The following is a 19,051-nucleotide window of genomic DNA, read 5'->3' on the forward strand; positions in this document are numbered from 1 at the left end:
AAATGTACACGTGTAAATCCATTTAAAGTGGTAGGGGTGTTGGTGTTAGGTGGGGTGTACGATGAAGGGGTGTCGACACATTTTCTCCAATTAAAATTTTTTTATTTCTCATAAAAAGATGATATAGTGATATATGATTTTGTTTTTATTTTTATGAGGTGATATGTTGGTCATTTAGACTTTTTGAAAAAAATAACATGCAAATGTAGAACCTTTATATAGAATAAAAAAAATGAATCTTTAAAAATAATCATCTCTAAAGATCAAAATTTTGAAATTAAATTTTCCAAATTACTAAATGATATCCATTCGTTATGAAGTTTTCTCCATGTAGGATGCCAATTTGAAGTTCCCAATAATGCCCGTTAGGTGTTACTATATTTTTTGAAAATATTTGATTATTGTTCACACAATAAATAAAATCATTTTGACCATATTTATACAAACTACTTATTCTTTTTTTTTTTCATCTTTCCATTTAATTTTTTATTTTTACAGTTTTTAATGCAAATACAAAAATTAAATTACTTTAATTATGGGTTTAAAATAATTATAAAAATTAGACAAAACATTTATTGACGAGAATATATATACTTTCACTTAAATATAATTTTTTATGTGGATGGATGAAAATTTATATTAAACTTTTGACTCTAAAATTTTGATTATTTATCCGAGAATAACAATAAAAAAAGAGCACTACTTATAAAAGTTAAAACTGAAATAATTGTTAAGACCGATACGATGCGAAGTACTTTGATGAACGATAACGATTTCAATGAACTAACAAACGTTTGACGGAAATAAAATTGAAAAATAACACAATGATTTAAAGAGGTTCACCCAATGATGGCTTCGTCCTTCAGGATGTGTAGTTGCTTGTTTGTATTATTTCAATGGAGCAAAACACTCTTATAATGAAGTATTACAATTGAGTAAGAAATAAACAAAGGCTGTGTGTTTGACTTAGAGGTTGTGTTTGATGTGTTTTGGTTTGCTAATGAGCTCTCTATTTATAGTGCTAAGTACATTCAATGATAATTGCTCACTTAATACATCCTTAATGCTGAAAATGAATAATTTGTAACAGCTCCAAGAGACTTGATTAGTCAAAGAAAGCATCTAAGGCATCCAGACAGTCACGCTCGTTCGAGCAGTAATGGAGCTCGTTCGAGCAGCTCCAAGTTCAAACCTTTTAATCAGTGCAGCACACTACGCTCAACTTCATTCGTTCGAGCGACTGAAGTCTAGACTTTCTATTTGCTCCTGTTTCATACGCTCGTTCAAGGCACAAGGGATTCTTTGGGCTACCTTGTTTGAGCATTTAGTGCAGAGCCATAGACTATTCAACTTCATTCATCAATCATTTTAAGGTCCATAATTAAGTGCTACCATCAAAATATCCATAACTCATGCATTAACCAACACACTTAATCATCACATTTAACACTATATTAAGTAACCAATTTAAACACCCATATTAACATACTCATGGAATTTCATCCCAAGAGTCCACTTATAAATGCACACTTTAATTTGTGCACTCAAGTCACACATTCATAATAAAAATATGAAAGAATTATTATATGGAAAAACTATTGGTTAAGTAATAATTTAAGTCAAACTACTAAAAAGTGAAGTATCTTAAAGCGCAGCCTACGCAGAATTGCCAAAATCTTCATTGCTAGAATATTAAACAAAATCTCAAAAAGAAAAATATTAAACAAGACAGGTTTTATAACTTTTACTTTACTAGGGTGTATTTAAAATGAATGGTCTATAAATTTGATAAAGTCTTAGTAAATAATAATTATTTATAAGGTTAATAAATTACTTTTATGTGGTAGGATGTAATATGGTGAGAATTTTATTATTTTAATTTATCTTTCTTGATTTTGTTTATTTTAATATTATTTTTTTGTCTTTTTATAGTGATTTATAAATCGCAGTTATTGATTAGGAATTTTTTATAAATTTTGGGTCCTCTCGAAAGGGAGAATAGTAATTAGTAAGGTAGACTGTGTCTATTCGGATGTTCGCATGGGTTTTCAGTTAACATTTTGAATTGGATTACTTTAATTCTTGAGCTTATGTGCCCATTACATAGGTAAACATCTTGACAATTTAATTTTGAATTTTGTATATGGATTATTTCTGATTAGTCAACTCATATTTAATTTCAGTTAATTAGATCAATTTTTAGATAAATGTCGTATTATGTGTATACTTAAAATGAATAAACTACAATATAGTTTATAACAATGCAAGCAATAGTTATCATTTAATACCTCTATTGAACGAAGTACAAAAATCTAATTTTATCATAATAACTTAATATGTATATTATGTGGCTCTTGACTCTTAATTACCCCCACCTGTTTTAATCAAATATCCCAATTGATTTTTTCATATTTATCGATGTATTATTTTAATTCAAAATAAAATCTCACTTGATTATATTATTAATTTTGAAGTTTGAAAATAAAATATAAACTAAAAATAATTAGTAAATAATGTCACAAAATAATTTCATATTTATCGATTTATTATTTTAATTCAAAATAAAATCTCACTTGATTATATATTAATTTTGAAGTTTGAAAATAAAATATAAACTAAAAATAATTAGTAAATAATGTCACGAAATAAGTAATACATTTGATCAGATAAGAGAGAATTAAACAATTAATCATTTAAATTTTTTGTATACTAAATTGTTCTACAGAGTTGGATCCACTGCTTTTTCATGAATAGCTTATTCTCTCATTTAAAAGAGCATAACAAATAATACGATTACCTATTACTAGTATAAAATCATTAATATGATGGGTAAATTATTAATAATAAATTAACTTTTAGTTGATCGCTAAAAATAAACTCATATGAGGCATATCTCACGGTGAAACCGTCTCATATAATTATTTGTGTTTTTATTTTTAAAGAAATTCACCTATTACGTATATTTGCTAAAGATAAATCAACGTATTATTTATAACAATCTTCATAGCTTCTTTATAAGTCAATAATTAGAAATAAATACTAGTTTAATTTAATTTTCAGTAATTATATCAAATAGGTAAATTTATATTTTAAAAAAAATAATTTATTTTTAGCAGATCGAGCAAATATTAATTATTTTTTAAAATTTCCCCCAACATAAATCGTTATATAACCATTAATATATATCGAGTATTACTCTTTTTATCACATACTATGTTCTTGCACTTTTTTTTTTTTTGATTTGCATGAATTTTCATGTCAGTTTGTTCCATTAATTTTTTATATTTTGAATTTTTTTGATAATAATCTCACTTTTGTTTTTTTAATCTCTTCTATCAATTTATTATTTTTTTATTTTATCTCATTTTTTTTTAATCCATTCCAATTTCCAGTTTAACTAACTTCACAAAAAATATAATTGTGCATTTTGAGAGAAATATATGGATTTTTCTTTTGTAGCTTGATCATATTTTTGGAGTATTTTAATAAGACTACAATTCAACTTTATGTCACAAATTGTGAGGAGGTTTCTGGTGTTTCAAAACGGCGAAAAGATAAATTACAATATTGTTTTGTGTAAAGGAAAACGCGGAAACTAGAAACTACCAAAAGTCTTGGTTGATATCCTTATTGTTTTGACATATTGATCAGTCTCATTAAAATTATAATATTTCGTAAATTTATGTGAGAGTTTTTAATAGGATAAAATGTTGCAATTTATAATGGGATGGAGGAGTAGATATTTTACATTTAATGTAAATCGAGGATAAAAAGACTATGTGGGATTTGATTTTAAAATCTTGTCTAAAAAAATATGTATTCTATGTAAATTGAGAGTTTGAGACCCGTGTCTCAAGATAAAGCAATCTATATACATATATTACTTCCTCTATTCCAAAATATTTGCAACATCTGACTTTTTATGTACTTTAATAATTCTACCCTTGATATTTTAATTATGTGTAGCAAAAAAATTATAAAAAGTGCATATTAATAATTTTTATATTGAGACGAATCTAATAAGATTTTATTGAAATATGTTTTAACTTATAAATTAAAAACTAAATGAAAATCAACGAAATGAATGAATATGTAAATCCTAATGTTACATTTATTTTGAAAGGGAGTAAGTATTAACCTATATTCCCCAAACGGAGTAAGAAAGTACTTTATATAGCTTCCTTTGTACAATACTCCTTCATCTCCATGAATTAGCATCATTGGCTTTAACACATTCTCTTGATTTCTTTTTATTTATCCACTTTAAATTTTTTCATTTTAAGAAAGAAAAATTTAAATTTGACTTTTGAAGTATATAATGAAGAGACAATATATTCATTTGAGATCGTGTTTGATTTGTATTGATGCAAAAGAATTTTAATATATAGTGTTTACAATTTTTATAATGCGTACTAAAAAATATTAAAACTCAAAATTTAGTTTAAAATGCGTTTAAAAGTAAAATTGACAAATAAAAAAAATTAAATATTATAAAAACTTGGATATAGGGATTTATTGATTTAAAGTAGTGATATATCTAGATATGGGAGAGAAAATAAAAGTAAAATGAATGGTAAAGTTTTGTCTAAAACTAAAAATAAGGAAAATTCATTATGGCAAAATAAAAATTGGCAAAATTCATTATGATGAAGAAGTAGTGACTTTTGCAAAAACTAGTGACCTATTTGGGTCAAACCACCTAAAGAGGAGAGCTTCCTATTTGTCAAAAGTTTAGTTATCTCTCTTTCTATCCCATTGATCAATTTACTACGTTTTTCATTTTCATTCCTATCCATTTGCTACTCTCTCATATTAATGGATATTTGGGTTTTACACCAAAATTAAAGAGAGATGAGGGACCACTTAAAAGTGGGTGGAAAACTCTATTTTTTCTTAAAGAGCATTGATATTTATGTGTTGTTGTGTAGTTGTATGGTCAAAAGATTAAAAAAAATGGGACATAATCAATAAATTCACCCAATAAAAAAATGTTCCTAAATCAATAAATAGGAGAGAGTATATTTTAATTTTAAACATAGTACTATTACTTTTATTTTTTATATTCTATCTTATTTTTAAATACTTTACTATTTTATTTGATTTGTCATTATATTCAGTTTCTTAATTTGATTGGAGTAGTACTCTCTATTTTCTGAAATAACACCACTACTACAACAAAATCAACTTTTTGCGACATAAGATTTAGTAACATTAAAAAATATCACTGATTTATATTTTTAGTATAATAATTATTGATTTTTATTTTAAGTTCTACTAAAAAGTGATTTAGTGACACTTTATTTGGCTTTTAGCAACATATGTAATTGTTACTATAGTCTATAGTGGCATTTATGAGAAATGTCACTAAAATTTATGTCACAAAAAGCTTTAGTATGACTTTAAAGAGTATAATAAATGTCACTAAATTCACTATATATACCCTTAAAAATTTAAAATAGTGACATTTAAATTAAATACCACTAAATATACACTACTAAAAATATAAATTAAATTGTAGTAACTTAACTTAAAAACTATCATATTTTTTAGTCAAATAGTACTGTAGTCGGTCTCCTGAGAGATCGTCGTTTTGTGAGACGTCTTTCAATCCCAACCCATTAAATCTTAATGTCCATTTATTGTATCCTTAATGCTTAGTTGCTTGCGTATATTATCTTTAATGCCTACTTACAATATACTTAATGCCCACCGACATATTCTTAATACCTACCGAGAACTTAACCTACCAGCCTACTTGCCATATCCTTAATGCCTACTTACAATATCTTAATGCCTACTTATAATATACTTAATGCCCATCGAATTAGTACTTAAGTATTTACAATATTTTAAATGTCTATTTATAATATTTTTAATGTCTACTAAAAAATTTACTTTATATATTTTTTTGGGCCAGCCCAATGAGAAATAATGTCTAAAAAAATTGTGTCACAAAAATTTGTAATAATACTATTTTGAGAAGGACAAAGAGAATATTGTAAACATGGAGAAGGAAGACTAGTCATCCTATATACTAGTCGCAACATACTTTGTCTCTCTTGAACTTTCCTCCAAATGTATGACCCTAAGCTTAAGCCTAACCCACGTGGCATCTGAGGGTATATCAGATACGTGAGCAATGAAGTATATAATTCATTCTTCTACTTTTGCTTTTCTAGTTTTGAATCTTCCTTCTTCTTTCTTTACCAACTAATCAAACATTTTATTTTTTTTAAACTCAAATTTGCTTTTAAGTTCTTTCATTCCATATTCTTTTATTTATATTTCTTTACATTAAATAAAATTTTCAATATTTAAATTCTTTCATCTTGTCTTGTGTGACACTATTTCACATCTTAAAATTTGTGAAATTCTTATGTTTAAACTTTTATAGGCATATAAGTTGCAAACAATATAAGACAAGGAGAGTAGTTATGTCATACTTGCTCCGTTCTTATATTGTTGCTACATTTCCATGGGCACGGGAATTAAGAAAAGTGATTGACCTACACTGTAGCTGATTGTTTACTTTATAGAGTATAGTATTTTATTATTGTTAATTGAAAAAAAAAAAAGAAAAAATAGGTTGTTAGGTTACTTTATAGAGTATAGTATAGTGTTTTATTATAGAGTATAGAGTAGGATAAAAATAGGGGTAGGTAGAACGTTAAATGATTGTTTTATTACTAAAACTGAAAATGTAGCAAATAATATAAAATTGTCAAAAATAAAAATGTAGCAGGTATTATAGAACGGAGGAAGTACATGATTGAATATCTAGATGATATGATATTTTGTACTATATGCTCCATTAAAAAGTAAAACTAGAAAGCACAATTCGGAGCATTGCACATTGTGAGTTTTTATACATTAGTTAATATGTTTCGATCATTTTAAGACTATAAATTTGAGTTGAATTGATTTTTTAATATTTGTATTAAAGATAATGTGATACAATTGATAAAAATCATAAGTTTGAATTTATTGTACCATAATACCTCTCATTTTAAGTTAAATAATAATTAAATCCAAGTATCATTAAGTCATGCTCTGTTACGATCAATACTTTAATTTGAATCCAAAGACACCCTTATACGAAGGATCTGTGATAAAGTATGTGAAATATATATATATATATATATATATATATATATATATATATATATATATATATATATATATATATATATATATATATATATATATATTATGCCTTATACGATAGTAACTACAAATTAGGTTTAGTTAGTTCCGTAATAATATTGAAATACGAACAATTTTAACATTTCTAATAATCATAATTAAATTATAAACTAGAGTAATATCCATTATACAGATATAAAATAACTAATAGTTAAAAAATAATTGCCACCAGCAATCCAATTTTATTATTAACATTTCACAATTTGTGTGTTTATTAATAATTGATTACCATGCAGGAATTAATCTTTGTTATAATAATAATTCTTGTTTAATAGTGTTTTTATTCATTTTGTAGGTCCAATTTTACTATATTTTATGAAAATGAAATGAAATATAGTAATTATTATGTTTACCATTCACATAATATAAAAGATTTGTAAGAAGAGAGTCAATCGAAATGCACCTAATAAAATTATGTACTCGTTAGGAGCTAAGGTACATTATTGTTCTAGATGTTGACATATTCAAGCCATGTGGTTTGACATGGTTATGCTTGAATATAATTAGTTAATGTTCAAATTTAATTTTGACACATAGATTATAAATTGCCCAAAGTTCTGCATAGAGGTGATCATGGGCGGCCCGGCCCACCGGCCTGGTCTGACTCGTCCCGAAAAAGAAAGGATTTGGGTACCAAAATATGGTTCGATGGGCGGGTTTGGGTAGAAAATAAGTGGCCCGATTTTTTTGGGACGGGTTTGGAATTTGGTGTTTGGCCCGCGGCCCGGCCCAAAAAAGTGTGTGTTCATGATTTGTTCTCTTCTTTGCAAGTCAACAATAAACAAATACCCCACTAGGAATATTAAGCTCAGCATCTAATATTGCACCTACATAATTCTCGGCACATAATTCTTAGCTGCACTACTCTTCTGAGCATTGAGCATCTAAAATTAAGCTTATTTTCCCATATGGCCATATCACATGAATTGTATCATAAGCACAACCAATTAATTGTAATTTGTATAATATGTAATATGTAACAATTATTTGTTTATTTCAATTATTTGTAATTTGTGTTTTAAATTATGTATAATATGCAACAATTGTATTTGTTTATTTTAATTATTTGTAATTTGTGTTTTAAATTATGTATAATATGTAACAATTATATTTGTTTATTTTAATTATTTGTAATTTGTGTTTTTAATTATATATAAATAATATATAATATAGGCCCGCAAAAAGCCCGCATAGTACGGGTTTGGGCAGGAACTTTTTGGCCCGCACTTCGGCTCGGCCCACATTAATGGGCAGATTTTTGCCTCTCGGCCCGGCCCGGTGTTTGATTATTAATTGAAAAAGATACATAAAGTTCGGTATTTCAAATAAATTTAATTATCACAAACTTAAAGGAAAATTCCCTTGTAGTCTCTATCCATCAAAAGTACTTATATTAACTACAATCAATCAAATTATAAATATAGGAGCTTCAATTTAATATCTTATGATATGTATTACTTTTGTAATGCAATATTAGATAATATTTGAACAGCATATTGATAATTTTAGATAATGTAGTTTCTCTTTCTTAAGTGCATTATTTTCCCTTGATGAGTAGTTTAAGAAAAAAAAGATAGTACAACTCTATCATAATGCTCCGTTTGTCGTATAATATTTGGTACAAGTACTTGTAGCAATGACAAGAAAATGAAAAAAAAAAGCAATATTTTATAATAAAGTGAGAGAAATCTATAAATAAGATGAAAAGAAAAATTAAATGTGTAGAGAAGAACTACAGAAAATATAAATAATAGCTAAAAATACTTATGTTCCTCATGTAGATGTATAACGTGAACCATGAATAATAGTCTTTCACACAAATATTTGCATGAAAAAAAGTGTGCATAATTAACAAAATTCCAAAAATTGAGAAATATTTAAACATGGACATATATACTAAAACATCATATGAATTGTATACATATGGAAATGTAATGACTAGTAAGACTCTTCACTACTTGTAAACCTCTAACATGAATTCGATCTATACTATTTTTATTATTAGCTAGATGAAAAATCCGTAAATATACATAACACTTATTAGTGTTACATATAAAAATATAATTTAATCGTATAATATAAAAATAACGATCTAAAAATTAAACATTGCTAGAATATATAAAAAAAACAAATAAAGTAACAAATTTTTGTGAAGATTTGATATTAAAAATCAACGCAACCAATTTTTTTATTTCAATTTATTTAATGACCTAATTAGATAGATACTACTACAATGTTTTTCCCTTTTTAGTTAATCGTAGAATTAAAATATTATTCCTTATCAAATAAATATTTGGCTTTTTTAGGTAATTCTAGAAAAAGGAAATACCTTTAATGATCTAAACAGATTGTCTCACATCAATACATTGTTAATACGATTAACTAATTTGATCATTTCATAAGGCAAATTTAATTTTTCATTCACAAGCTCGTACTCCTCATTTTCTACTGTGATCAGATTTTTTAACTCACACTCCTTATAAAATAATAGTACAAGACCTACTCCAACTTCTTTGTCTTCTATCACCATATTCTAAAATCAAATTAAAGTATAAGTATTCTAAAATCATGATTAAAAATTAGTTCTACCATTTGATACTTTTTCCCATTACACTCTCTAAAACAAAAACAAATAATGTATAGAAAGTGAATTAAAAGGCTTATCAAGAAAGCAAGAAAGGCTAATGTCTTAAGAAAGAAGCTATCAATTATACATGATCAAAACTAGTTATAAGATGACTAGAAAATTAACATGCAAATAATAGTTGAAACCTAAGCTAAAGTCATTATCTAGCCTCCCTTTTAGGACACATAACTGACGTCCATCATACATGCACCCTTAGCTTGCTCTTATTGCGTATGAGTTACAAACAGACACACCATCTTAAAAATCAATGAATTCAACTAAAATTTTAAATTGATAGTTGAGACTGTCGGGATATTTTATATATTTTAATATAATTCCTTACGCAAGAGTTAATTAGACTGGAAATGTGAATGCAACATAGATATTTCTTATGCTTAGTGCAAAATATTTTACTTTAAATAGAGGACAATTGAGATTTAAACCTACTCTCATCTCTTGTAACGTTTGTTTATTTATGATATCATGTTAAAAGACAAATTATTATTATTATTATTATTATTATTATTATTATTATTATAGTTAAGTGAGATCTTGTTTAAATCGTATAATTGTATATTTTCATAAAATTAAATTTTTATAATTTTTAGTCAAGCATAGTTTAAGATATAAACGATCAAAATTACTCATTGGACTGCGTAAAAATCAAAATGTAACAAGTGTATTGGAACAGAGAAAATATTATTATTATTATTATTATTATTATTATTATTATTATTATAAGCTAACGTACACTTAGAGACGCTCGTTAATAAGGATAATAATATATATTTAAATAGAGTAAAATAAGAAGTAAAATTAAATATATAAATAAAATAATATATTTTAACACGTAATTTTGTGATAAATTATAAAATTTGTAATATATAAAATTAATACTATACAGAAAATTTAAACTCTATTCTATTTAAAATTTTCACATCTTTAATACTCCTACCGTTAGCAAAATCCTTGTTTAATACACAGAACTTACAGTATCTACTTACAAATGGAGTCGTAATGAGATCAGATACTGATATTGTTGGTCCCAAGTGGCAGTGTGAAAGGTGGCTACACAATAAGTTGCGTACAAGAGATTTAGACTCATGCCAACACATTACGCCACTACGTCTTTTACATACACACCCTTCTTTTTTATTTCTTCTATTTTTCATGTCAAACTCTTCTTCCACTCCCAATGGGCAATATCAATTATTAGAGATTTATACGAATCGGGTTTTATCTTACTTAGAGTAAATATTTATATTTTTCAGGCAAAATTCTGAAATCGAATCTGATCACATAATTAACCTTCCACTTTCCTCAATTGAATATATTATCTTATTATCATTAATTCATCACATCATTAAATTAAATTAAATGGTAAGTGTATATCACAAATATTTACTTCGTCAATTATACTATCCATTCTTTAATTAGTCAAAATAACAATCCCTAAGATTGTGCTAGATCTCTAGTTATAACTTGGAAAAGAATATTTGTATACTTGTTCCCTAATCCCCATATTCATTATCTATGTACTATTTATATTATATTCTTTAATCTATGCTATAATATTTGAATACTATTTCCTCCGTTACATTAAACTTGCTAAATTTGACTTTTTACGCAAGATCCCACTAGACTATATTTTTACTTATATATTAGCTACAATATATAAAATAAGCTTGAACGATGAATAGTGCCCAAAACTGAAATGCAGCATGTATTTCAGAACGGAGGAAATATATACTAAATTCGTTAATTTCAATGACATGTTTTGCAACTATATATATTTATTTTTCCCTGCTAAAAATTTTAAGAGTAAAAAGATAAATATTTAAAAACTCATAAAATATTATGATAATATAAAAATATTTAATATGATAGATATATATTGCAATATAAAAGTAAGAAAGAGAATATAAAAAATAAAATTAGTATAATTATATTTTAAAATAAAAATAAAGTAAATTTAGTAAGAGGTATCATGAAAAAATAAAAGCAAATTTGTTGAAACGGACAAATATGTATCATTTCATGTAATATGTTTTAGGCCATGATTTGGACGGAAAACCCAAATATTCCTAATACAAGTGTCAATAGAAATAGGGCAAAAGCTGCATTTTTAATGAATATTTTGTCAACGTATGATTTATCGCGCGACTTCTCTTTTGATTACATAAAATCTCTATTTCCACGTACATACTTTTAAAAATTAAGATTTTGTTTTGTATCTTTTAAATTGCCGTTAATAATGATATATTATGAGAAAAAATATTATTATTATAAGTTATAATCTAAAAGACTATTTAAATTGCTATTAATAATGATATATTATGAGAAAAAACATTATTATTATAAGTTATAATCTAAAAGAGATAATCATATATATTTTATAATGATTAAAACTTGAAATATATTCCGATCTGTCCATTTGAATTAGAATCAAAGAGAAAATTGAATATTTTTTAAAAAAAGGTAGTTGTTTGGTTATAAAATAAAGAGATTAGAGATTCATAATGGTATAGATAAAATTAAAAGACTTGATGTATGAATAAAATTAAAAAAATAAATATTAAATTTATTTTTAAATAAGAAAATAATGCAAATTGATCAGATCTATTTCAAATATATTTCTTGATTGCAAAGTTTACCAATAAAATTCTCTGATAACTTGATCATTACAAACCAAAGTAGATAAAATGTAAGTATATAATAAACTCTCAAGAACAATATATATTTGCCAGGGAAACTAACCAAAATAATATTTGTTAAGGGTATTATTTTTCAAAATATATATGAATAAAATAATATGATGCCCTAGCCTCTACAAAGTTATTTACGCTTCAAAACAACAAATGGGCCAAGAAAAACTAAATTTGATGAATTCACAATTGATCATAATATCACATAGTATAGTGAGCTAATTAGCAAACAAGACGTGTTGCAATTTATCTAACTTAAATTACAAGGAGTTATTAGAAATTAAAATAAGAAAATTACAAATAACAATTAATAACTCTAATGTAAAAATTTACTCATTAATAACAAAATTCTATCAAAATGCTAAAATTACTCAATAATTCATAAATCATACTTCGCGATCCTAATTGCCTTATATTTTATTTTAGTTTGTCCTAATAAATTTACTTGATTTTTTTAGACATGTCTGATTTTCAAACATTTACTCTCTATTTTACTCTTTTATTTCTAAAATACCCCACTACATAACCCAGCAAAATAGACTTCTTAATATTTGTGTCAAAATTAAATGAGATTTAAAAAAAAAACATAATATATATAAATTTTATAGAATATTAGCTGAGTTAATTAATCATAGTGGGTGGTCAATTATAACAATAATTAGTATCATAATGAAAGCTAAATTGATCAAGGAGCTAGCTAATGCTATAATAACTAGCTAGCTTGTGCTATTGATTACCCTGCAAAGTAGAAGGGGGATTAATAGCCAAGGAAATACTCCACTTTCATCATTATACGTTTTAAGGGTAATGTAATGTAATAATGAATTGTAAATTGTATTGAATGAAATAATCAAAATTACAAAATAATAAACCTCAAATCCAAGCATTAATATAGCTTTATATTAATATTTAACATTATTTTGTATGAAAATTGACAATTCTAATTATTTTTTCCTACTTTTAAACTAGATAGACAATAAAATACCAAAAACGCTCTTATTTCAATTTATATTGTATAACAAATTCAAAAGAACAGAAAACTAATTATTAAATTAAAACTAACATAAAATAAAAATAAAAAAATTATAGAAATTAAGAGATAGTACTAAGACAAACTAACCTTGCATGATCTAGCTAAGCTAAGGTACAACACTTGAATTAAGGAACCAAGAAGACTAAAACTTCAAGCTTTTGGTTAAATTTATGCTTCGATATTCAACCAAAAACTTAAATTAATAATCAGCGGATCAGAATATATATTATCTTATATACTCTATCATAAATCCCCGAATCATCAAACATTGGAATCATCGTGATACCGTTTAATTTGATTCAAAAGAGAAGTAATAAGAGCATCTCTTTTTTCAGCCCTAGCTTCTTCCCTCATTTTCCTTTGATCATCTCTTTCTTTCCACGCTCTTTCCATGGCTAATCTTTCATTCTCTAAAGCCTCCATTCTTTGTCTCCATTCCATCTCCATTCTCATCCTTTGTTCCTCCCTAGCCTCGTACGCTTCTTTCCATTGCATTTCCATTTGTATTTGTTGCTTCATGAAATCCTCCAACATTTCCTTAATTGCATTAATATTATTATTAGTATGTATATTACTTGTGCTTGATTGATGACCTAATTTGGGTTTCTTAGCTTTCTTCTTTTGAATTGTAGTTTTTTCTCCATCTGATTCTTCTTCTTCTTCCTCTTCTGATGATAATGCTTGACCTTTGTTCTTCTTTGAAGATGTACCTATACAATATATCCTTTAGCTTTTAAAGCATTATTTATTTGTCCTTTTTATTTGCATTAAGGAGAAAATGAGTAAATTTTAAGAAAGTGGTAATAAATAATGAGAAAAAATGAATTGCGTGGATGAAATTAAAAGAGTTAAAATGTATGAATGAGATTAAAAGAAAGTGGTGGGTCATTATCCAAAAATAGAAATAATGCAAATAAAGTGAAACGGACCAAAATGGAAAACGCTGCAAATTCAATGGGACGGAGGAAGTATATATGACTATCGTACCAGAAAAACATAGTCATGTAAGATTTTATTTTCTTCGTCTCGTTGCATATTTCATGATATTAATTTTTTTTAAAAGTTTTACTTATTTATATCTTTAGTTATAAATAATCTAACGAATGTATTGGACAACATAAAAAAAACGAAAAAAGTATATTCTTTTATACTTCCTACGTTTAATTTACTTGCATCAAATATTGTTTATGATTCTGTGAAATTTATATATTGCGATTATTAAATAAGGAAAATATAGTTTAGAAATTTTATTTTATTTTTTCTTGTTGCATATTTTCATAATATAAATTTTTTTATAATTTTTATTTATGTATAACTTTAGATATAGATAATCTGACAAAAGCATTGAAAAATATACAAAAATGTTTAATTTGAAGTAAAAAAACAAAAAAAAGTATATTCTTTTATATATTTCACATCACTAATTAATCCCAGACTCAAACTTCAATATTCACTGATGGCAAATTAATTAGTCTCTATTTCTATTATTTTAATGAGCCAAAAGATTTAAATTTCTTTGATTATAAATTATAATCGACTAAAATAATTTTTTTTATAATTTTTATTTATGTATAACTTTAGATATAGATAATCTGACAAAAGCATTGAAAAATGTAAAAAAAATTTTAATTTGAAGTAAAAAAAACAAAAAAAAGTATATTCTTTTATATATTTCACATCACTAATTAATCTCACTCTCAGACTCAAACTTCAATATTCACCGATGGCAAATTAATTAGTCTCTATTTCTATTATTTTGATGCGCCAAAAGATTTAAATTTCTTTGATTATAAATTATAATCGACTAAAATAAAATGATAATTTATTATTTGTGAAGCAACACACCATATTTACTATCAAGATTTAATAAAAACAAACTCTTTATTAATTTTATTATTAACAAGGATAAAACCTATGTATCAAATCCTACTAAACTCCAATTCTGAATCGGAACCATTTAATTAACGAATTTGATTAGATAATGAAATGGTTATTAATCATGATTTAGAATAACTTTAATTTATGGAGACTCAATATACACTCGTCATTTTTTACTTCACCAACATTGTTAGCCTTCTACTCCAATATATATTATTAATAAGGGTAAAATCGTGTATATCTAACTCTTTTAAACCTATTCTAAGTAGAAGTCACTTAATAAATAAATTTAATTAGGATAATGAAATGAAATGGTTATTATCAGTGTTATTCCTGATAATTTTTGGGCCCTGGACGAAAATAAAAAAGATCCTTATATTAGCAAAGTTTCAGTTATTTTTTCTTACAACCATGTAGTTTAGTAGTCATACGCTTAACTGAAAAACCTAATGGTGCAAGTTCGATCCATACTAAAAGCTACTTATGCAAATACTAATTTTTAATTATAAAGATTAACTTAATTTGAGCCATTGTTGTTATCATTTTCTTTACTTCACCAATATTGTTATTCTTGGGTAAGATTAGCATTGTTGACACCTTAATTTATTGCGAAATAAAAAAAAAAATTTAATGATAGTATGAAAGCTTAGTACCTTCTTCTTCAGCCCATAACATCCTCTGCATTCTTGCAGTGAAAATAGCTTGCATTTCATTGTAGAATGGAAACTGTTGTGATCTTATTGCTTCTGGTTCCATTGTCTCACAACCCTCAACAATTTACAAGCAAATTAATCAAATTTAATATAAATTCTCTAGGGTTTTTTTTATTTTTACACTAATCTAAAAAATAATTATATTATGCATGTCTAAATCAATACCATTATTTCAATATAACACTTCAGGTATAAAAATATTATTATTTTATATAAAGGAAAATGTATAAACTATCCTGAATCAATGTTTTTATGTCTCTAACTTTATAGACAGCTAGATCCTTAACGCGCTATCATAATTTCCCCCTTTTTTTTATTTATAATAAAACAGTATATATTTTTTCAATTCTGAGTATTACATTACGATTATTAATCTATTTATCATTTAATTATATTTTATTTATTAACCTTTTATTTATTGTGGTTAATGTGTAAGAAAATATTGTTACGTGAGATCTTCTTTAAATTACATAATCGCATACTTTCATACTATTAACTTTTTCAAAATTTTATTATATACTCCCTCCTATCCATCCAATATGTCTTATTTGGTACTTGCAAGAAAAAAATATAGTGTTTTTAAATTTTTATAGGGTAAAGTGGGATTAGTAGGTATAAAGGGGTGAAAAAGCTAAGTTTAGTAGGGGTAAATTAGTAAAGGTAACATACCCAAAATAGAAATGAGACATTTAAAGTGACTTGACGGACACTTAAAATGAATAGGAGGGAGTATAGTTTAATATATTAATGATCAAAATAATGTATTAGATTGCATAAAAAGATAAATACTCATATAACAATTACTTACTCCATATCGATTTGTATCCTTTATAGTTGATATATTTGACACTCCATATCGATTCGTATGTTTATGTTATTCAGTATGTTATTTTGACATTTATATATTGACTATACACATTTAAAAATTATAAAAAATTAATATTGTGAAAGTATGCGATTAGATGATTCAAAAAAAAAATCCTAATTGTCTATAATTTTTCTTATATATTAACCGGAATATATAAAATAAGATTAAAGGAACAAGTATTTCAGGCTTTCAGCCCGGAGAAAACATATTAGAGCGAAAGATTCTCATCACTTAGGGAAATAATTAATTTCTTCAACGCTATATTTTTCATGAGTGACTTTTTTTTATAATCTGAAAAATTTTTAAAAAAAATAATAAAAAAGAACCTTGTAGCGAGTGACGAGGTTTTTCCACTTGCATTTACACTGCTCAGCGCTACGAAGAAAGCCTTTATCTTTCAATTTAGTAGAAATAACTTCCCAAAGAAGCTTATTTCTTTTCGTCTCCATAAAATTCCGGTCTAAATCAGCCCTTATTATAAGAAACTCTTTTGTTTCTTGAATACTCCATTGAGGGAATCTATCCCCTGCATCACCTCCCACCGTAGTCGTCGTCTGTATTTGATGCATTTGATGATGTTGTACTTGTTGCTGCTGAACATGATATCCACTATGATGCTGATGTTGATGGTGTATATTATGGTGCCCTTCCATATGATTAATCAATCAATTAAATGATCTAACGAACCAGAATAAAAGTATTAGTTTATTATTAATTATAATTATGAGGAATTTATAATTAATCAATTAATTAATTATGAAGGGAGGTTAAAGGTTTGAAGGAAGAGGGGAGATATCATATTTGTAGATGTTGATGACAAGAGCGAATGAATGGGAAATGGAAAGAAAGAGTAATAGTAAGAGAAAGAGAGGTTTTCTTTTTCCATATTATTATAATTATATTTATATTTATATATTATTTGAAATTGTCTCTTTCAAAGAAGTCTTATTACCTCATCTGTCTACGCGGAATTCTTTCCATCACTTTTTTCATTTCTTTTCTTTTTTGTTTTAGAAAAATATTAAAAAATTAAATTTTTTTTAGAAAAAGTGAATGCTTGATAATAAAAAAAAAAAATTAATGAACTGTGTGAATAAAATTAAATGTGTGATAATTAGGGCCATTTGAACTTTTAAGGACACCAAGCGAAAATTAGATATGAGCGTCTTTAGTATAAACGTGTATATCAATTTTTTAGGGACAATAATATATTATTATATTATTTTTATTAAATACAGTATTAATTTGTTCAATTAATTTATTTAATAAAGAAAATAAACAAAATATTAATAGCATTACTTTTTTGATATGAATAATAGAATTAACTACTTAATTAATAGATTGTAAAATTATTAATGAAATAAAAATCAAATATATTAATTTTTTAGAGCCCTTAAAATAATGAACCTTGAGCCGTCTCTCATACTAAAATAAAAAAAACACTATAAAAAATAAATAATGCTAAATAAGTAGAGCAATCGGAATGATCATTTTGGAGTTTAATATCGTCACAATGTGAGTTCAATTTTTCTTTCGTCTTGGTTATTTAAACCAATTGTATCTTGTTTTGCCTTCTAACACTCAATTTTTATTTGTTTCACATTGAAATTGAAGCAATAATTATTTGAGCTCAATGATACATTTATATTTATAATACTCCTAACACAATTCTTAATACGAATATATTTTTTAAGCCTGGTAGTATAAAGTGCTCCATAAGTTATTGAGAGTTTTGGGTTACTTTAGTAATTCATCAAGATTTTTTTTTCTGATCGCGGTTGCGATGGAGGTTTGCTTCTCATTACATATAAAAAGTTGTATTTATTTTCTCTCAATTTTGTTGCCTATAAAGATATTTTATGTAAGAATCGAAATTAAGATTTTATATGCGAAAATCGATATTTGCTTTAATTGAGATAAAACCTGACTCTCTGGTTCAAGCATTTGGAAAAAGGAAAAGGAGATGAATGGTATATAGCTAACTATTTCTTGAGTACTTAAAGCTATAAATAAACTAAAATTAAT

The 19,051-nt window shown here is 25.6% G+C and overlaps 1 protein-coding gene across 1 annotated transcript; it reads right to left on the minus strand.

Moving 5' to 3' along the window:
- Nucleotides 1-13,403: 13,403 nt before the first annotated feature.
- Nucleotides 13,404-17,898, minus strand: LOC130804749 (trihelix transcription factor GT-3b-like). Its single transcript, XM_057669309.1, has 3 exons — nucleotides 17,353-17,898; nucleotides 16,099-16,213; nucleotides 13,404-14,277 (listed from the first exon to the last, which is right to left on the minus strand). Exons 1-3 carry the CDS (start codon nucleotides 17,677-17,679, stop codon nucleotides 13,829-13,831), a joined length of 891 nt encoding a protein of 296 aa, XP_057525292.1. The 5' UTR covers nucleotides 17,680-17,898; the 3' UTR covers nucleotides 13,404-13,828.
- Nucleotides 17,899-19,051: the final 1,153 nt, after the last annotated feature.

Source organism: Amaranthus tricolor, chromosome 17, assembly GCF_026212465.1.
Source record: "Amaranthus tricolor cultivar Red isolate AtriRed21 chromosome 17, ASM2621246v1, whole genome shotgun sequence".
Taxonomy (NCBI): domain Eukaryota; kingdom Viridiplantae; phylum Streptophyta; class Magnoliopsida; order Caryophyllales; family Amaranthaceae; genus Amaranthus; species Amaranthus tricolor.